The 22,263-nt window shown below is 39.3% G+C and overlaps 1 protein-coding gene across 12 annotated transcripts in view; it reads left to right on the top strand.

Annotated features, from left to right (window-relative positions):
- Positions 1-7,690: 7,690 nt before the first annotated feature.
- Positions 7,691-22,263, top strand: part of SCML4 (Scm polycomb group protein like 4) — an 80,588-nt gene continuing 66,015 nt past the window's right edge. For 2 of the 12 annotated variants that reach the window (XM_039351134.1, XM_039351130.1), the window contains exons 1-4: positions 7,842-7,981; positions 9,890-9,997; positions 10,368-10,432; positions 16,018-16,240. Coding sequence is in view for 9 of the 12 variants with exons in the window: in XM_039351130.1 (XP_039207064.1) it covers positions 16,229-16,240 (12 nt within the window). In the remaining 3 variants the exon portion in view is untranslated. Of the gene's footprint in view, positions 7,781-7,841; positions 7,982-9,763; positions 9,998-10,367; positions 10,433-13,818; positions 13,908-14,808; positions 16,241-22,263 lie in introns of those variants that run through there. The other 10 variants (XM_039351126.1, XM_039351125.1, XM_039351132.1 and 7 more) reach the window with 9 other exon arrangements.

Below are 22,263 nucleotides of genomic sequence, written 5' to 3'. Positions count from 1 at the left end.
AACTTTATTATTATTATTATTATTATTATTATTATTATTATTATTATTATTATTATTATTATTATTATTATTATTATTAGATGGAATTGAAGGGTTGTTTATCATATCTGATAGCAAACGATGAGGCTTGGCTAATACTCTGGACACCAAGATTATAATTCAAAAATATTTTGGCACATTTGAACAATGGACTCAGTCTAAAAGCATGAAATACAATTGTGATCAGTGAAATTTCCTCAGTAGAAAAAGTCAAATGTATATATGCAGGATTGAGGCTAGCTGGTTGAATGACAATTCACATTAAAAGGATTCAGGGATTCCAGTGAATGGCCATTCGAACACTTGCCAGAAGTGTGAATCACAGCACACAGATCCTAAGAGTTAATAGTTGCATTGTATTATGTATTAGTTCGATCTCATTAGGAGCACCACTCTTTAAAAGGTATGGAGAAGCTAGAATGAATTAGGAGGAAAGCTCTTGGGGAACGGAAGCTGAAAGGGAAAAGCATCTGATCAAAAAAGTTAAAAGGACAATTTTTGCATAATTTACTTTTATATGAATTAGGGCACAAATCAGACCTAATCAAAATATTCCACTATGGTTGGTTAACAAAATCGAGGGCTGACTCTAAATAGGTTGTTCCTAGCACTAATCACTGCTGTAAGATACAAATGGTACTATCCATGACTATGTCACATTGATATCTTTGTCCTATAGTGTGTAAGAAGAGGCTGCGGTGAAAAGGAAAGATCTCAAAAAATCTGAGTAATTATTTTTTGGGGGGGGGGGGAGAGTTCTGACCAGTCCTGAAAAACTTCCAGATTCATTTAAGGCAGCGGTTCTCAACCTGTGGGTCGCGACCCCATTTGGGGTCGAACGACCATTTTATGGGGGTCGCCAAACAACGCGATCTGCCATTTTTTCCCTCAGCTGGCGGCACCGCGCATGCGTGCCGCGCATGGGGGCGCCGCCGCACATGTGCGCCGCATCCTTATGACCGGGGTCGCCATATAAAAAGGTTGAGAACCACTGATTTAAGGAATCTGGCTCATTTTTGCATACACATACTACAGGTAGTCCTCGACTTACAACAGCTCATTTAATGACTGCTCAAAGTTACAACGGCACTGGAAAAAAATGATTCATGATCGTTTTTCACTCTTATGACCATTGCACCATCCCCATGGTCACATGATCAAAATTCGGATGCTTGGGGCAACTGGTCCTTATTTATGACAATAGCAGTGTCCTGGGGGGGCATGTGATCACCTTTTGCAAATCTTTTGACAAGCAAAGTCAATGGGGAAGCCAGATTCACTTAACAACCGTGTGTCTAACTTAAAAACTACGGTGATTCACTTAATAACTGTGACAAGAAAGGTCATAAAATGGGGCAAAATTCACTTAACAAATGTTTCACTTGTTAACAGAAATCTTGAACTCAATTGTAGTTGTAAGTCAAGGACTATCTGTATTAATAGAAACTCAAAGCCTTGGTCAACTTTCTACAAACAGACAGATGCTTTTCACTCCATTGAAGGATTTTGATCAAGTGGTGTATTTCTCTAGGTAGAGAGAAGGAAAAGGTGTGAGTTGTCCCTGCTAATGCTAGGGGTCATTGCCCTGGAGACACCTCAGGTTTAGATAGAACTCTAATACAATAGAGTGGAAGAAGTATTATTTCCCCACCAAAGAAAGAACTGATAAGAAAATAGGACATGCAAGAAAGGTTGCTTTTGCAAACATACAACCTTTGCACCAAAGTAATAATAATAGTAGTAGTAGTAGAGTTGGAAGGAATCTTTGAGGTCCAGTACAGTCTCTTCTTAAAAACTTCCCTTGTTGGAACCTTCACAGCTTTTGGCGGCAGGTTGTTCCACTGATTAATTGTTCTAACTGTCAGGATATTTCTCCTTAGTTCTAGGTTGTTTCTCTCCTTGGTTAGTTTCCATCCGTTGCTTCTTGTCCTGCCTTCAGGTGCTTTGGAAAATAGCTTGTTTCCCTCTTCTTTGTGGCAGCCCCTGAGATATTGGAACACTGCTATCATGTCTCCCCTCGTCCTTCTCTTCATTAGACTAGACCAGTGATGGTGAACCTTTTAGAGACTGAGTGCAAACTGCAAACCCAAAACCCACTTATGCATCGTCGAGTGCCGGGTTGGTGTGGCCCATTGGCTGGGCGTGGCCCATTGGGTGGGTGTGGCCCATTGGGTGGGCCTGGCTGCGGTGGTAACAGCAGACTGGATGGGACTAAAAAGTTCAATCAATCAATTCCAACTTTGCAAGATCTTTTTTTTCCCCGCAAGAAGTTGAAAATGACTGATTGAACCTTTTTTTTTTTTTTTGCACATGGCAGGGGAGGCCTAAAGCGAAAAAGTTTTATAAAACCCAGCTGAAGGCCTAGGACTGGGGCTACAACGCGCGTGCCCAAAGAGAGGGCTCTGATTGCCGCCTCTGGCACCCATGCCATAGGTTCGCCACCACTGGACTAGACATACCCAGTTCCAGCAACAAATAAGAAACAAATACAAAAGAATAAATTTCAAAGACAAGTTAAGGGAAGAGGAAATTTGAAGAGGAAGTTATACAATAAAAATAAACTTTAAATATGCCAGAAGCAGGAGAGTAGGTAGAGAAGCCTAGGATCATTTCATGGTACAGTTTTGTCAGCTTTTTTTCCACAGCCGCTCCCTCCCTCCAAAGGAGGGTTTCTTAACAATAAATAAAATTATGAATATGATTCATAAGTTATCAAATTAGCCTGATATATACTTCTGGATGCTGGGGTTTTTGTCCAGACAGTGGCTTTGACGCTCCCTAGACCCCACCTGCCTTCTTTTTGACTGGGGTACAGTCTTTGAGTGTTGGATGTGGGGTGGAAACCTCCATACATTGCAAGGAGCTTCTGGGTCTTCAGATCAACAGCCTGCATGTTTACCTTGCCAATAGGGTATCTGATGATTGGCACAGCATATGTATTGATGGCATCTTGTTCTTGTTCTTCCCAGTTTGCTGGCTCTTTAGGTCCTGTCATATTCTTTGGTAGTACTTGGAGGTTGCTGTCTTCCTTGCCTCCTGATCACAGTTGCCCTGTGATTGCGGAATATCAAAGTACTTGTAGCTGGTCTGTATGTCTGCTATGTGGCCCGTCAGTAGTTTCACCCATCAGTCTTAACTATTTTCTGTCTCTTGACTATCACCCAGCCACACTTCTTTATTCGAAATGACACCCCAGTGTCTTCACTGTAGATCTGTGTCATGGTGGATCAGTGAGCTGATGTCTCATTCAGCCCTTGGCATACAGCTTGATGTTGTCCATGAAGAAGAGGTGGCTGTTACTAGTTCCACTCTTGAACTAGTATTCGTATTCAGGCCTTGTGATTATTTGATTGAGGAGACTCAAGCCTATGCAGAACAGCAGTGGGGACGTGCATCACCTTGGTATATACCATACATTGTGGCCACTTGTCTTTAGCCTAGACTTACATAATAAAGACGTTTCTATACTATGCATATGGGGACCTACAACAAAATGTAGGTAGTCCTCATTTAATGACTATTTGAAGTTACAAGGGACTTTAAAAAAGCTACGTATACCAAAAAAGCTACTTACAACCTGTCCTTGAAGTTACAACTGCTACACACACAAACACACACACACACACACACATACACACAGTCAGATGATTGCATTTTGGGTGCTTGACAACTCGCTTGCATTTAGGACCAGTTGCAGCATCTGGTGGTCATGTAATCATGATTTGTCCAACAGAAAACAGCAAAAAATGCCCATCAGTTATGCTGGATTCAATTTACAAACGCAGTGACTTGCTTAACAACTATTGGAAAATGTTCATAAAAATCAAGTCAGATCACAGGGTGACTTGCTTAATAACCACAATAACTTACGATCAAAATTCCAGGCTCAGTTGTGATTGTAAGTGTAGGACTATTTCTGTTTCAAGATGGAACATTTCTGTTATAGCTGGTCTATTAAGCATTCCCCCTTCACCCTGTTTTAACTTCATTCTCAAGTATGGTAGCACTGAGGTGGATATTGAGCATCCTGTCCTCAGTATTGGCTAGAGCAGGGGTGGGGAAGCTTGGCTCTTTTATGACGCGTGGACTTCAACTCCCAGAATTCCTGAGCCACTGTTGAAATCCACAAGTCATAAAAGGGCCAATGCTGCCTACTTCTGGGGTAAAGTATTGTGTATTTATGGATTGCTCTGTAATGTCCTTTTTGTGTGCCTCTTCTAATCATATATTATAGGTAGTTCTTTTTTATTTGTCTTTTTCTCATTATGCTTATGTATCTGAAAAAACGTAGCATCAGAGTTCCTAGGAAGAAATTACACAAGTAAGAACCATGCCAAATGGTGCTGTATGGAGAATGAAAATCTCAAATCAAAGGCAACATTTCCCCTTTAATAAATGTCCAACAATAATGTGCTTGCTTTAACATAAGAAAGAATTCTTTATTAGTGGCATCAAACTTCAGCAAGGTTTATACAAAATGTATAAACATAGACTATATCAACATTACAAGGGCACATAAACAGATTTTTGTCAGCAGTGATAATGTCAGAAATGACATTTTCTTAAATGGTTCAATGAAGGTATCTTTTAGTATATGAGATTATTTTAAGGATGAAGGGATCTTGATGGTCTTGAAAAGTTTGGGACTATATTTTGCATTATATATTTTTATTGGCTCGGGCTAATGGGTCTTGGAAATCTACATAACTTTGAACATTCAGGCTGCCTATCTCTATATCATGGGCTTTTCACCCTTCAAAGTAATAACAGCAGTACTGTAAGCTTGGATGTGTAATATCATGACATATGTACAAAAGGAGGAAATTCTGTTATTCTGATTTTCCTGACTGTGTTACTGCTGTTTGGTTAAAATACTTCCATAATACTGGAAAGTTTAATATTATGCCAACATGACATTCCATAATTTGATCTCTGATTTTTTTTTTTTAAATACTGAAAAAAGATGCTTTGGAACTAATAATCTCATACCAGCAGTAAACCACAGTTAGCAATAATTGGCTAAATTACTGTACATATTAAATTAAGAGATGGAACTGAAAAGGAAATGTTATGACAATTGGAATCTTTTTATTCAGTTTAAGAAGATTAGGTATAACATGGATATTAACTGACACAATTCATTTATAGTAACATAATGAAACAATTTGATCTCATTTCTAAAAGTACATAGATTGCTAAGTATTAATTAATAAAACAGATTATAATTTTGCAAAACTAGTGAGTTTGTGCCCATTTGAAAAACAATTGTCTTTCTATTATGATTTATTGATAATTTGTTGAATAATGTATTTTTGTTAAATGTTAAATATTTGTTAAATATTTCTCAATTTTAAAATGTATAGATTGTTATTACCTTAAATTGGCAATAACTTAAAATCATTACATTTCAAATGGAAATAAGGAGGAAAAAAAGATAGCTTCACAGGGAAAAATCAGCATGATTTTGAATGTCTTATGTTTGGCCACAACTTCCAGTTATAGCTTTCAGTCAATGAACCATTTCCTTCTGCAAGAAAGGGCATTTAATTTATCAGCATGTAATCAACCTTTCTTGAAAATACTACCAACAGACAGATTGGGACTTGATTGATTATGTGCTATTGAGTCACTGTCATCTCTAAGCTATCACATTTATACATTTTCTCCATGATGTAACCTGGTGTTTCAAGTATTCCAACTGTCCATTGATTGCCACGCTAACCGAAGTCCATCCACCTTGCTGCTGGTCATTTTCTCTTTCCTTCCATATTTCCCAGCGCTAGAGACTTTTCCAGGGAGTTAGGTCTTCGCACAAGGTGTCCACAATAGGATAATTTGAGCCTGGTCATTTGTGCTGTGAGTGAGAACTCTGGATTATTTAATGATTCACCTTGGCTGTTCACAGTATTCTTAGAAGCCCTCTCCAATACCCACATTTAAAAGCATCAATACTGTACTCTTCCTATTCTCAGAGTTTCCAGCCAGGTCTGTTTCCAGCAGGTGAGCTTCGGAGTTGAATGGGACATAGTGTTCTAGAGGACATCTCTAGAACTTTTGGATTCAACTTCAGCTTTCCTTTTATTGCTAGATGAGGGGAGAACAATATTGCTACCATCACCACCATCATTATCATCACCATTATCTAGTCTCAAGGAGTCTAACAAGTTACGGATTTGGTTTGAACCAAGGAGGTAGTTTTTACAGTTGCTTAAGACCTCAGATGTGGAACCTATAATTCTCCAGATGTTGCTGAGTTCCGTTCCCTGTAACTTTCCTCACTGTTGATGCTTTCTAGGGCGTTGGAGTTGCACCACAACATCCAGAATATCATAGGTTCCCTACACTTGATGATCATTTTATCCAAGGGATTGTATCATAAATACATAGTTTGTGTAGCACATACTTAGAACAGGTACAGGTTACCAAAGTAGTCCCTTTCAATTCAGTTCTTGACTTGTGATGGCTTTGTGAGTTCTTCCATGGACTTTTCTCCACCCCAGTATGGAAGTGCCTTCTTTTGGATGGCATTTCACCCCCCTCCCCCCAACCTTTAGCTGATAAGCTCGGGATTTTCAGGTGGTGTCCTGTCCAAGTAGAAACCAGTAGAAGCCCAGCTGAGGTCTTTGAACTTGAGGCCATTCTCTTCTCCTAGTTCAGGGGTAGGCAACCTTGGCTCTTTTATGACTCGTGGACTTCAACTCCTAGAATTCCTGAGCCAGCCAAGCTGGCTCAGGAATTCTGGGAGTTGAAGTCCACGAGTCATAAAAGAGCCAAGGTTGCCTACCCCTGTCCCTAGTTAGTGGAACAAACAGGGTCGCTCCCTAGCACTTTCAATAGAACCATAGTCTAAATAAATCTCAAATTGTTCCAGACTTTGCCACCATCTATGGAAGCCCTCCGCTGTGTTGCAATCCCTTCAGTGAGAGAGGAACACTTCGGCGAGGGGGCTTGCAGGTACTCCACCGTGCCTCACCGTTTTAGCCCCCTGGCTCATCCGCTGCCGCCGTTTGCACCGACTCAGCTCCTAAGCGCGACCGTCCCCCTCGCTGGAGCACGGGTGGCGCCCTTCCCCAAGCTGTGGGTCCGGGCGTCGGGGGCGGGGCAAGCCGGGGCGGGGCGCAGAAGGCTCGGTCTGCCGAAGCCGCCCAGTCGGGGGACTCTTTAAGTTTTGCGGAGCGGCTGGTGAGCTTCTCCCAAGTCAAGCGGCGGCTTCAGTTCCGCCCGCCTCTGGCGTTTCGTGGTCTGAAGCGCAATCCTGGGCCACATTGCCGGATGGCTGGGACAAAGAGACGAGGATCTAGTCTGGTTACTATGGCAACAGCAGAGGAATAGTTTAAAAAAAAAAAAAGAGGGAGAGAGAGAGAGAGGAGGAGGGCTTCCAAACGCTCACTCCGTCCCTTGTCAAATTGCTGCAGCCGTGTAAGAAACGTTGTTTTAAAAATTCCCAACGTGTGCAAAATGCGTTTATGCGGCCCGTTCACACGCAACGATTCCACTCCCCCCTCCATTTAGTTTAGCAGCAGCGGCAGGAGAACGAGAATACCGAACCCACGCGCGCGCCTCCCTGTCTGCATGCAAAGAGTGTGTGTGTGTGTGTGTGTGTGTGTGTGTGTGTGTGTGTGTGTGTGTGTGTGTGTGTGTGTGTGTGTGTGTTTTCTTTAAAAGGCAGTGGTTGGCTGCTTTTCCGGACATGATGTGGTAGAAGCTGTCATCATAATGGAAATTCATTGCTGTAGCTATGGTAAATCGAGTTTTCTGCCCGTGCTGAATGCATTAGTCTAATGAGATGTTTGCAGCTGGGGAAGCTCGGCGTGCTAAGAGGCAGGGAAAAGATGGCTTGTGGAAGGGTCTCTGCACACGTGCTACAAGTCCTCGACTCTTTGGGTCAGCAGACCTCCTGCTTGTAAAGAAGCTGATCCAGCATTAAACGCTAGCACTGTAGGTAAGGGGAGGCGAGGCGCTGGTGTGCAGTTTCCCCCTTCGCTGGGTCGGTGCGGTCGGGTTGTCCTGCTCTGCTCTGCTCTGCTCTTGAAAATCAGCTGCGACTCGATCGGCGTGCACGGGCTCGCCTGTCGTCTTCCTCGCGCGCTCAGCTTCGGCTAGGGTGCACGTATGTGTTGTGTGCACACGCGCGCACACACACACGCATATGTGGCACGGGATCCCCTCTTTTTCACGGGCGCTTCGAGCCACGACTTAAGTTTATCCAGCTTCAAGCTAATTAATAGTGTCTTCTTTGGAACTGTTCGGTGTCGGGGGAAAAAAAAAAATCCCTTTCGCGGTTTTTTTTTTTTTTTTAAAAAAAACGTGTCCGTGAGACTGACACTCTGTGGGTGTGCGGTGAGTTCCGTGTGGTTTTTGATTTTTTTTTTTTGTTCAGTGCCTTAAATATGAGTGCTTAAAAGATTTCTCGTGTCTGTGGAAGCGCACTTTCCCCCATTTCTGATGAGCAGAGAGGTGTGTGCATCTTGTGACAGCTGTTTAATGCAGAAAATATATAGTACGTTCTTATAATTGATTTTCTCCCGAGACTGATTTCTTGGAGCTGTTCTCTCTGGTCTGTTTATATACCTGAATGTTTGTGGTGGTTTGCAAATTTTGCCGGAAATTTGTGAAAAGCTGTGTGAATTTGTGTCGTTAAGCTTGGTGGTTTTCACTTAGAGCATATGGAGCACGGAACTTATATATATGTCCGTGATTTAGCAGACGATGTGCTTGCCTGTATGTGCTTTTTTTTTTTTGTCTTTTGAAAATGTTTATCGCGATGTACGTTTAACGGCTATTTCATTTTACATCTTGAAATGAAAACAGCTTTCAACAGTTTTCTTTTGTGACCAGTGAAAAGCCTCTGTTGTTTAATAAAGCTCTTTTCAATGTTGATCACATTATTACTTATATTAGGGAGATAATGTGAGTAATTGAACAATGAGCATCTTTAGAAGTTGCTTTTTCTCTCCATCCCATCCCCTTGTCACAATAGTTTGTAAATAAGCACTCATGAATGGATTTTAGGTGTCAGTGTGGAATTTTTTTTTCTCTTTGTGTGTGACGTATTTCTGGAAATGTAGATTTTATTTTTGAACAAAATGCTTTTAGATTTGTGATCAAATAGTCTGGAGAAGCAGATGCTTTTAAAGGTGTGTGTGTATGTAGGTGTGTGTGTGAAATCTATAGTTTCTGAGGCTGAATTTGGAGGAAAATCAAGATTAGGAAAGATATAAACAAGAATGAATCATGTAACGGCTTGGAATATTTAGAGGCAATCCTGAAAGAAGCTGGATTAAAATCTTTCTACTGTTCCTAGATAGGTAGTCATGACTATTTCTAATATTGAGAAAGCCTTTGGAGATAAACACCACATAAAGGATAGTTGTGGCCCCTAACCAGTGAAACTAGTACATGATTTGGATTTAGATTCAAATAATTCATATTATATTCATTGGTTTTCCTCCATGTTATTTTAATATAACCTGTCTGTGGATCAAAGGCTGACATTTAAAATATCTGCTTTGAGAGATGCATTGTTTAATATATTTCTGTTCTATTTGTTTTAGTGTGCATGTATTTTAAAGAATCATTTTCTGGAGATTTTTGCTTTTCTTCAATATATTGTTATATTTTTAATTTGATTTTTTTTGTGGAGAAAGAGCTAGGACAATAGTTTAATTTCCACATCTGGAGCAAAAAAATATGCAAATATGTCCAGTTTATATATAAAAAAATCAAACTGAATCTCCCATCAGAATCAATTCTAAAACAGAGCTTTGTATGGATGTAGTAGCTGGACCTATTTGATATTTTCAGAAACTTGTTTGAAACATTTGTAAACAGAACACTTTTTACTACACAGGTGGATGCCATGGGGAAGAGAATAAAAACTACAAATGGATGTGTGAGTTTGAGCCTACAGCAAGAGTTTATATTGTGAATGAGCAAACAATGACCACCCAGCATAAAAGTGAGAATTTCTCTGAGGCCCTTCTTAGTTTAACTAATATATTTCCCTGGAGACAGTGCCCAGTTAATTTTCACCCTTGTTTTTCTCTGCTTCTTCTGTCTCTGTGTAGTAGACAAAATAGATGATAGAAAGTGAGATAGTTTGATGTCCTTTGCACATCCTTTTCTTTTTCTCTTAGAAATGAGGCTTACTGAGCTTATGTTTAAAATGAAATAGTACAAAAGTCTCTCCTTCCTAATCATTCATGCTTGAAAATGTGTGTTTTTTATTATAATTTAAACTACCAACATCCCAACTTTTGAATGTATTGGACTTGAAAGATACTATGATTTTTAGCTGTTGAATATCTCTCTTCCTTCAACCTACCCAGGTATTCATGATACTATTCATCATCATCAACATCATCATCATCATCTCCTTTATCATTCATTAAAGGTAGGATTAAAAAAAAGGCTTCATGGACAAAGTTCTTTTTCTTATCTTGTGTCTTAATTTCTTCAGCATGCTATTTCATACTTATTTGCATGTTGATCTTTATGCTTTGCATAACAGGGCTTACCTTGAAAGTGAATTGTGTAATGATGATGATTCGAAAGGATTGGTGTAACTTGCAGATCATACTTTCGTCAGGCCATGGTAACTTGACAGAACTTACATGTTTACCAGATGAGAGGGGGCAGAAACTAGAGAAGCACTGTCTGATTCACAAGGCTTCCTGGCAAGATTTGGTCGGCCTCAATCAGAGGAAGGATGCTGGGTGAAGCAGATATTTAGGTTTTGGTTTTTTTTTAAATGGAGGCACGTGCCTTTCCTTTCTTGTCAAATGAATTTTGTTTCCCCGTTTTGTTATATCTGTGAATGGAATGCAATTGGATAAGAACAAGAGCATGCTTTTTAAAATATAGCTCTTAACTGTAACGGGTAAGCCCATCCCAGGTCATACATGTCCTCTGTACTTTCCTTTGATGACATGAATTGCTACAGGGCAGTTTTCTTTCTGCCACCAATTCATGTGTAACTGAGCGAAGTTGTAATTTAGGAACTTATGGGGCAATTTTGGCTTATCTGAAATTAGGGTTTTTAAAAAAGTCATGCTTGATTTCATTATTGTATTGGCTTCCATTTCTTCTGCATGGCATACACAAGGGTCCCTTCACAAAATATCCTTTTTCTTTCACAGGTATCTTTCTTTAATAGATTTATTTTGCTTTTCCCCAAGAATTTCCAGTTCATGGGTTGTTTTTTTTTTTTTGTTTCCCGATTTTCATAACAGCCTTAGGAGTTTTATTAGGCTGCCACTGAAACACAGTAATTGCCCCAAGGTGGAGAGATAAGCTTCAAACATGGCTGAGGATCTAACCACAGCATTAATTTGGTTCTCTGGGAAATCAGTTACATGCACATTTATATATGCACATACAGGGCAGAGAAATAAGAGAAACCATTTAAACTTTCAAAGGGATCATTGCAGAACTTTATCTACCTTTGCCTCACCCCCCCCCCAGTATTAATTACAGCAAGAATAATTTATAAGGAAGTCACAAACCAGTGACATTCAAAACTTAAACCTTCTGGCTGATTAGCAACACATACAGTTCTGCCTATGAACACTTGAAATCCACTAAATTCTGCAAGTAATAATTAAAAATGTTTATTTTTCCTTAAGATGAACATGTATGTAGAAGAACATCTTGTTTACTTACACATTAACAAACTAAAACATTATAGTCTGAACATTAAAATACTAAATGCCCTTGGAAGTTACAATGTAATGCGAACATATCACTGCTTCTCTTGTTGTATTCTCTGATTGGCTCAACCGACATTCTCAAGTTAATTATTTTATTCAATGTACTGTTATTGCAGTTTTGCACTGAGCAAAATATTGGTACAGATCTCCTGAAAATTTACGTTATGGAAATCCCTATATTATTGTTGTGCCAACCAAGAGTCAAGAAATGAGCAGTGGAAAATACTATCTGGGCCATGTAACCTTTTCAACAAGACATATAGTGGCCTATATCAAACCATGTTCTTTCTTAGTTTGCCCTCCAGCAAAAATGTACGTAACAAGGAATTAAAATAGTTGCCGTCAATGAGTTCCAACTCATTGTGCAGATTTTTCTTTTTGCATTCATATATTCTAGAGCTGCAGATAGAGAGAAGATACAGTCCTTTTACAAGTATCCATTCTTGAACAAAATGCTATCTATGCTTACATCCTTATAAACCTAAGATACATATTAATGCCTAAAATTCACGAATCATACATATATAAACTTATTTTACACTGTGATTTGAAAATTACTTGCATGGCTAACAATTAAGAATGATTGTAGCTAGTTATGTACATATGTAGGTAAATCAGAAAATACCTGGTATGCATATCTTAGGATTTAGGGGTATTTTCTCTGTGTACTTCATGAAAAGATGATAAAAGCAGAAATAAATATGAGATTGCAAACCAAATATTTCAGTAGCAAAAAAAAACCCCAATCCCACTGAAATGTCTTTGATGAATGTGCAGTATGTCAATTAAAATATTGCATTTTTCACTGAAGACTGAAATAGCCAATAAATATTTACTAAGTCATTTATTTTATCCATCAGTGAAAAGCAATTGATTATGTAATGATATAAAAATTAAAAACCTAACAAAATGGAATTAAAAGGTATAAACTATGGGTGGAAGGAATCATCCCACTGTAAGTAATATTGCTACATTACAATTTAAAGCTAATTGTGTAGTTAAAGAAATCTAAAACGATGCAGAAGAGGGTTTTTTTCCCTGAACAAATCAAATCACTTTATTTTGGTCATTGGATCAGCGATTGTGACTGTGTTTGCATAATTATGAATTTTGCTCACTGCTGTTCTGCTGTGTGAACTAATTGTAGTTAAAAATAACTTGCCTGTTTGCTTTTTTGTGGACTGATAGATAATAATGCTGGGGATCATAAGCATAGATCAAAAGACTTTCATTTATTTTTTTCAAAACAGCTGGCCTTTTAAGGAATTTCATCTGTTTAAAAAAACACCCCAAAGGAGCTTTAAAGAAAATACAATCTTTAGTACATGCACATCCCCCTTTGGGCTATATGTTAGAACTTTATTTATTTATTAAATCCTATAGTATTTTCATATAATAGATACAAAATTGCCAATTTTCAACACCATCACTGGATATTTCCCTGAGGATAAAAGTTATGTGAGAGAAATATAGTCAGGTCTATACCACAGTGCTACAAAATGGAGTTACACTACTGGAAAATGCTAATGTGAGAAATGTTCTAATCACAGGTATCACCTAGGTAACCAGAGATTGTAAAGAAACTTTAAAAAGATTAGCTATTGCTATGTTAATTATTTCATGAAAGATGACGGACGTATCTTTATTGCATTCCAAAACAGTCAGGATATGAAGCCAGATTCTGTGACTCTGCTATAGAATGCAGGTTGTAATGTCAATACCAGGTGAATAATTCATTTTGTAGTTCTTCTAGCCTTCAAACACAATTCATGCATTCAGCTGGAAAGACTGCCTGCAAGTGATTCCTAACTCTCAAATGGGGATTCAGTCTCTTCTGCCACCCAAACTTTGGGACCTTTCCCCCCCCAAAGGGCCAAAGGAAGAAGCAGGTGATCAACATGCCCTAGGCCAGGGGTAGGCAACCTTGGCTCTTTTATGACTCGTGGACTTCAACTCCCAGAAGCTGGCTCAGGAATTCTGGGAGTTGAAGTCCACGAGTCATAAAAGAGCCAATGTTGCCTACCCCTGGTCTAGGCAAGTGTGACAATTTCCCAAAACATTTTCCTTGCAGAAACATTTCCGTAGAGAACCTGCTGTCACACTGTCCGTCGTCGTCCTGATGAAATAAATGCAAGAATGCAGGAACGAGGTGCAAGTCAGGTATTTTAATCCCTAACAAACAAAGTCAGCACTGGGAGTGGTTTGCTCCCAGTGCTTCATTTACAGTGCCACACCCAAAACCCCACCCTCCACCCACTAACCACCATCCGCCCAGCTGTCTTCAAAAGTCCGTTTGTCCGTCCCTGGCCCTCCCCCAGCTGAACCCCACCCCTCTGCCCTGCTTCCTGTTTGTTCAAGATGAAGCCCTCTGCTGACGCACTGCTTCCAGGCTCCTCCGGGCCCCCGTGGTCTGCCACCGGTATTCCTCCTGGTAACAGTGAGTGTTCTGTGCTGTGCAGCTCCTGGTTCTGCTCATCCCCTCTTTCGTTGAGCTGTCGCATGGGCCATCTGTGCTGTTGGAAAGGCCCCCTCGCCCGGTTCTGGCTTTTCGCCGGCCTGCGTATGTCGGCTGGCTTCTGCAATGGCCCGCTGTCGTCTGATGATCAGCTGGGCAGCAGGGCGGTGAGGCTTGGGGTTTCCGGGTGCCGACCGGCCAGGCTCAGCGGTGTCCTGCTGGCCTCCGACACCCAGCTGGTTGGCGAGGCAGCGAGGAGTAGGTTTCTCTGGTGCCAGCGGAAGCAAGGGGCTGTGCAGCGTTGCAGCTGTGTATGGCAACGGTGGGCTGTTTTCTGAATTCCCCCCACCAGCGATTGGCAAGCCCCACAGGGCTTGACACCTGCCTTCTTTTTCACCAATCCTCTACATTTGCAGGCACTTTTATCCTAAATATAGATATGCCCAATCCTACCCTCACAGCTTGCCATAAGTCATACAATACTGTATTTCCCCAAAAGTAAGACCTACCCCAAAAATAACCCTAGCTTGATTTTTTTGGGGGGTAGGCCTAATATAAGCCATACCCCCCCAAAAAAATAAGCCCTAGTTTTGAGGTGAAGTGCATGCCTAAAAATCAAGCTAGGGCAGAGAGGTGTGGGGGTGGAGCTGCCCCACTTGCCCCACACCCACTTACCCTTGCAGCCAGGCCTCCCGTGCCCTGACACCTGCCTCACGAGCCCATTTTTTCTGTGGCTACTCGCATGCATCACCCCCAACCTCCATTTCACCGTCAGAGGCCTTCAGGAAAGGCCTCTACAGCAAAAAACTGAGCTATGGTTCATAGCTGAATCCATAGCTTGGTCCTTGGCTGTAGAGGCCTTTCCAGAAGCTTCTGATGGTGAAATGGAGGCCAGGGGCAACGTGCGCAAGTGGTGGCGAGTGGCTGCAGAAAAAGTGGGCCGGCTGGGTGGGGATGTTTGTGCTGCTGCGAGGTGAGACTGTGGAAAAGACATCCCCCCCCCCAAATAAGACCTTGTGCCTCTTTTGGAAGCAAAAAAAAAAAAAAAATTATGAGACCATGTCTTATTTTTGGAGAAACATGGTAGCTCTGTTGGACCTGTCACAACTTAAACCTCCAAATAGAATCGTTCCTTGCTTCCATTTGTTGATAAAGATATAGTTTATTAGAGATCAAGTGCACTGCAATATTGCAAAATCAGGACTGAGAATCGTGTGCCAAAATCCCTAAGTTCTATTTTCCCCTCCCTTAACTAATTCTCATTGCACATCCCAGGGTAACCAGTCAGGTTCAGGCAAGATATTTTCATAATGGTCACTCCCAGCACAGTTTGGTATGTGGCTCCCTGCTTCTTCCAGCTGGGTGACCTTGAGGCAACCTTTCGAGGAGATACAGCACTTACTTTCATTTTCCCAAGCATTAGCCCCTTCATTCCCCCTACCCACAGTTCATGGCTGTCTGTCACCACATAGCAGCAAAGCAGAAGCAATCATAAGGTGGCAGCTGACAAGCTCCATTCCCCCTTTCACACAATTAATTGCATGAAATAGAGTGTCCAAATATTGCTAATGCTTGGCCAGATTTGCTGTAGTCAGGATAAGCCAACATATACGGGGTACATTTTACTCTAGACTGCATCCTACAAATGGTCTCTAACTTGACAGCATGTACAATGGCTTCATTCTTAGCTGGCCTTTGGATGTAATAAAGTGTTTTATTTGACTTGAGTGTCCATATTTTTAATTCATTTACTGGTGGTATGCCTCACTTTTCCTCCGAGAGATACACAATACTTTCTCCTCCATTTCCCCCTAGAATAACTATGAGATAGGATCTTTGTGCACCTTGCCTCAATCTCCTCAACCTGTGACCTTGAAAAGAAGAACCTGAAAGGAAGCTATCCACAGGATCATGAGATCCATTAAGTGGAATTCCCCTCCAGATTTTGCCACTGTAACTAGCAGTGTCAGGAATAAATTGCTGAGCGAGCAGGGCAGGCTGGCCCATTATTGAAACAGTGACGTGAATGCTCCTGGAGGTAAGTTGCCTAAGTTAGCTGCACTTCTGATCCGGGACATTCCAAATTGTAGCATCCTGTTGTAGATCCCACTTGTAAATACTTAGCTAAAATGCATGTGTTTATCATTAATGTGACTGCAACTCTGCACTAGCCATATAGCAGGAGAGGAGTATTTTGCATATGTTCTGATTCCATTTGATGACCTTCATGCATTTTCCTCAAATTAGTGACAAACGAGAGGCATCCCTAGTATGCTCCGTCATGACTGAGTAAATATTGGAATTTATTTGCATATTAAGTTAGCTGTAAAGCAAAATGTATCATTTTAAAAACTCCATAATGTGTCTAGTTCACCATCTGTGTGAAGAGTTACGTTTCTGAGAGCCTATAGCATTTGCAAAAGATAACTATATAATATTAAAAATCTATTAAGCATGTACATATATGCTGTATTTTTAATTGAGTTTCTCATCCAAAAATTTTAAATGAAATATTAACTTTTAGCTAAAGGGAAAAAATCTCACTCTTGGGTGTATAGGAAGCCTGAAATCAGGCATCTTCTCTTTAGTGAGGATCTGATAGATTAAATGCACATCTCATGCCAAATCATAATCTGAGATATTTTTTGAATATGGCCTGGATCATCTATAGTACTGAGGCCTAAACTTATACTGGTAGGGATGACCCACTGCATGAATCTAAAACTAAATAAATGACATTATGTCCTAATGTTTAAACCCAGTAACTAGATGCTTGGATCTAACAATGCAACAACTCCGAAGCTCTTGCGTTTGAAATTAACAAATTAACACAGCAGGAAATATGTACAGAGGAGTGTGATCCCACCACCAAGATATCCATTTATCCTTTTTTTCAACTGAGCACCAGGGATGTGATAAGCAACTTCCAAGACTTATCAAGGTCTTTGAAAATTATCCACTGCTCTCATCCATTGGGAACAAATAATTATGTAAAGAACTATACTGCCATGATATTCAAGCAGAAGCTAGAAAACTATTAAGGATGCTTTAATCTGGATTCCTGGACTGAGCCAGGATTGTATTTAATAGATGCAATGCCTTTCCCTTATGCTAGGATTATATGATACTAAATCTGGTCTACTAATTTAGAAATACCTTCAATTCCAAATATATATCTTCATTGCATAAAACAGCATCCATCCCTAGGATTACTACATCTGGGGGGGGGGGGGATTAAAATAAATATTCACATCCATTCCAAAAAAAGAATATGTAGCTTGAAACATAAATTCTGGAAAGGACCAAATGATTTCTAGTAGATCTGTAAAAGCCTCTGCCTCCTAATTATCTGAAAATAGAAGCAACAAAGTGGCTCCTCACTCCAACCTAAATTATACCATTGATATGAAGAAAACTTTACAAAATTAAGAATGGACTTTAAATTTAGTTTGACATTTTAATTCTAGTGGTTGCAATAAGGTCCTGGGCTCAAAATTCTTGAATTCTACTGCTTAGTTTTTCAGATTTGGAGATTCTAGTAAAAAAGGAGAAAAATGTAGTTGTTCCAAAAATGAAATCTACCCATCCTTGTCTAGGATATGCCTTTTTATACTTTAGCTCAACTTTGTTTTTATTGAATGTCTGAGGGATTATGTAGTCCAGCCTACCCAGAGGCACCTGACTGAAGATGATTACATTGATGTGTAGCAAATGAAGAATACCCTAAATTAAATGGCTAAGAAGATTACCACACTATATATAATTGTTCTGAAAGGATGAAATTGTTTTTTAAAATGGGTTTTAAAAAAAAGACATAAAGAAATGAAAACCTGCTTCTGCATACTCTATATAAGATGAATATAAAATATATGTACATATTAAACGGTGGATTTAAGAAGGGTGTTTTTTGCTGATGCCAGAGATATGCTTATTCGTAGATAGAGAATTATGCATATAATGTAGATTTAATGATATGTTAAAAGCATGAGCTCTTAACCTGGGTTCCATTGGATAAATTTCAAGGAGTTCATGAATTTGAATAGGAAAATTATTTTCATTAAATTCTAAGTGAAAGGTAGCTTTTCATTGAATAATTTAAACTGGCCAGGAAGTAATTTATGGTGTTTATTAAATTCAATAAATCTGACTATCTAAAATTATTATATCTTATAAAAATGTTATTATTACTGATTTTGGCTATCGAGAATGATGATCTATCAAAAGCTGAAGCTTTTCTGCATGGGAACATTCTCTATCTGAAACCTCAGAGCAGTTAATCACATTTGCTTAAAATTGTTTGCATCTTAATGTTTCTTTTATATGCCCCAGTTTTTATTTTGGGGCAAAATAAAAATAAAAATGATCCACTGATCTTCTCTGTCTCAATAGCAATCATCTCGCTTCCATCTTCCCCGTGCATACAGCCACTGTTCGCTTTTTCCAAAACTGTTAATTAGCTGCTTTGAGACTTCATGGTTTCACTTTAATTAATGTTATTTTTTATGAAACATTTTAAGCAAAATAAATGATTTCTGTTAAAAAATATTTAAATATAAGACTTGGAGAAGAAATTTTTGTTGATGAAATGGGAGGACGCTCATCCAGGCCAATACAAAGCAAACTCTTGCTTCAAAGCTGTGGTATCATTTATTTCAGAGCTTAAAACCAGAAAGAGATGGCAGGAGGATCAAACCACTAGACCAGCCTCCTTGTTATCATATTACACATATAGTCTTCCTTACAATTCTCTTCTAAAAGCCAAAGTTTATCACTTGTGCCACAGTTATAGTCTTCCAAGGCTTTAATCATAGCTGTTTGTATTTTGTATTTTCTGTTTATTTTTCTGTGCCTGGTTTTCATTTTATTTCAGAATAAAAATGAATGTGGTACGTTCTTAAATGCTGTGTTCCAGACAGTTATTCTCTGTCTGAATAAGCAGAAAGCAACGGGTACATACATTTGCAAAGCAGTAACAAATGATGTGTTACAATGCAAATTAAATTTGATCTGTTACAAATTTCAGTGAGATCCTTCAACCTCTTTTGTGGCCCTTTCTTGTCAGAATAACTTCATCTGCCAGATATATTTGCAAATAACTGGGATGTATTCCCAAGTTTCCCTATGGAAGACTTGCTCACTTCTTAAGATTAGATGGTCTCCTGCTCCCGTTTTCTTTTTGTAGTGGCAATGGTTGTTTCAGGAGAATTCTCATGCTTGAAAGGATTTGTCAGGCTTTTGTGTTTTACCTTACTTGCTTTTCCCTCTGGCAGAAAGTTTGATTGCATCTGAATTAATCCCATGTCTTTTCAAAGTGACAGGAATATATTAATTGTTGTGAATGTTGCATGTCTGAGGTGAAATAAAACCCCAGTACTATCCCTTTAAAGCAGTGGTTCTCAACCTGTGGGTCGGGACCTCATTTGGGGTCGAACGACCATTTCACGGGGGTCGCCAAACAACGCAGTCCGCCATTGTTTCCCCCTTTTCCTTAGCTGTGCTACTCCCTTTTATTCTATTGGCTTTTGAAAGCCAATAGAATAGACTCTCTTGAATAGAGTCTAATTCTATTGGCTTTCAAAAGCCAATAGGAATTGTCCAGGCTGTCTCTGCCCTGCTGAGCTTGCCAAAAGTCCCATTCTGTAAACGGTGCTGCACCAGTTGTGTAGTCCTCGACTTACGACCGGTTGAGTAGTCCTTGACTTATGACCGGTTGGGGGTCGCGGCATTAAAAAGGTTGAGAACCACTGCTTTAAAGCAATGTCACCTAATATGCAAATCTTTGGACGGAAAGAGAAATATGGGAGAACAATTCTGTTCTTCACATTGCTCTTCAAATTGTTCTGTGACCTTGAAAAATGTCCTTGAAAATGCAGCATCTTCTCCCAGTGATCTGCTCAACAAACTTTGGTAGCTCATCTGGTATGCTGTCCACTTGGTCCTGAATTTTGTCTGATCCCCAAATCACTGAGTTGTCTTCAGTCTCCTATGCGTAGTTGGAAAGACTCCCTTTAATGTACAGCTCTTTCCCTTGCCTATTGATTCAGAAATATGTTTACTGACCACCAAGCTGTTCAATTTTTAAAACTGAGATATTTTAATTTAACCGTTTAGAGTATTCATAAGATTATTTGGTTAATAAAGTGAATTGTCCTATAATTTTCTTGGGATTTTTCTTTTATTGTCCAGTTAATAATAACATTCGTATTTCCATTTTTTCCCCTGAAACAATTAATCCAGTATAGACACTCCTTGTAGTTTCTTGATTAACATGGGTTCCAGTGATGTCTGGTTAGCTCAAGTTAATTTTCTGTTCTTACATAAAGCAATTTTTTTTTAAAAAAAAAGTGTGGCTGCTTGAAATCTGAAATAGTTACAACCTTTAGCCATTCATTTCTGCTTCCTGTAGCATTTGATTATCAGCCCTGGCATGCACTTAAATGTGAAAATACTTTCCTTACTGAAGTACTTCAAGGTACTTCCAGACAAAATGTTTTGTATGCTACAAATACAGAATTTTATTGGGGAGGGGGCAAGAAGGGTCCAGATGTCACCATCTTCTTATAACCCTTTAATATTTTTCACCCTTCCTCCCCTTAAGAATATGTGAAGGAGGGAAAGATGGATTAACTGCATAGTGCTGTCTGAGTGGTGATACCGGGAATTGCTTGTTGGGAAGCTCTCTTAATCATTGTCCTCTTCCTTGAGCTTTGCCTCAGATGATATACTATCTGGGCTCTGCTGAGACCTGATTCATCTATTTTGTTTAAAGGACTTGGTGTAAAATTTAATTTCAGCAATTTCTGTGAATCAGAGAAGATTCCCTAATTAGCCATTTCTTTTCTGTTTTTATAGGTGAACAGGTTCCTTAGATGTTCAAATGAAGTTGCCCTTGTATGGAATAAGCAGCTGGGCATTGAATTAGTGTTAACAGTTTTAAACAGGTGTTTTAGTTTGCCTTTTTTTTATTAACAGAAGTGATACAGATGGTGACATTTGTGCAAAGTCAAGCAATCAGCATATCTATGTGAAATTTATTTTCTGTGAGTGTCATACACCATTTTTACCGAACGAGGTTCTTCAGTTTGAAGACAATATTGCAAAATGAAATGTCTTTGTGTATCTTTCTGTCTCTTTGTATATATGGCCAGCAATGTTTACTCAGTTAAGAGTTTCTTTATGGCCAGAACCATGAGCTATAGGATGCTACCAAGCACACCCAATTATTAATACTAATTTATTGTTACTAAAAAGCATGTCTATTTGGCACTGCTTCAATTAATCTGGGTATATCAAGCCTTTAGAAATTGCAGTATTAAAAAAAAACTCCATAAAATCACCAGCTGAGCTCACCTGAGGTCGGATAAAAAAAATCTAATAAATGAAATATTTCTTTCTTTAATTTTACTTTTAGTAAAGCACCAACTAAAAGTACATGTCACATGTTTCTCTGTTGTCCTTTCATATATGCTTCTCCTCCCCCATCCACATTAAGCATTTAGCAGTTTCCCACTAGGCTGATAGAATAAATTGGCTTCCGTGTAAATTCTACAGTTTTTATGCTTCTTTCACCATCCATCAGCCTGCATATACATAAAATACAGGTTATGTATCTATGGATATATTTGGATAGAATAAAATCTGAAAAACTGGATTTTTAAAAAAATATAAATGATTTTTAATCAAGGCCTTTGACTTATACTTTTTTCATTTCATGCAAGTAAACCTGCTTTCAAAAGATTGTCCTGTTAGATGCAATAAGTTGTATTTTTTGCTTTCATTTTTTTTTAAGGAGTGGCTTTTCACCTGCTGATTTCAACAGCAGTGGATTTGATGACCTGCTGAACAAAGTACTTACACTTTTGGGTATGCCAGGAAGGACATATTCACTTGTCCTTTCAATTAACTAGTAAAAGCAGGATCATAAGTGTCAATCATGCAGCTGTTTCATCAAGAGCTCAGTAGGCCACATCCAAGGGACCTGTCCTCCCCACACCTGTTGATGGGCAATTCTGCAAATGACAGCTCATTATTGCAGCAGTCTTTCTTTTCATTAACCTTAAC

The sequence above is a fragment of the Crotalus tigris genome, unplaced genomic scaffold (assembly GCF_016545835.1).
Source record: "Crotalus tigris isolate CLP2741 ecotype Arizona unplaced genomic scaffold, ASM1654583v1 scf7180000018371.15429387391:27106975, whole genome shotgun sequence".
NCBI lineage: Eukaryota > Metazoa > Chordata > Lepidosauria > Squamata > Viperidae > Crotalus > Crotalus tigris.
The sequence above is the reverse complement of the archived record's forward strand: the minus strand, read 5'-3'. Positions and strand labels throughout refer to the sequence as shown.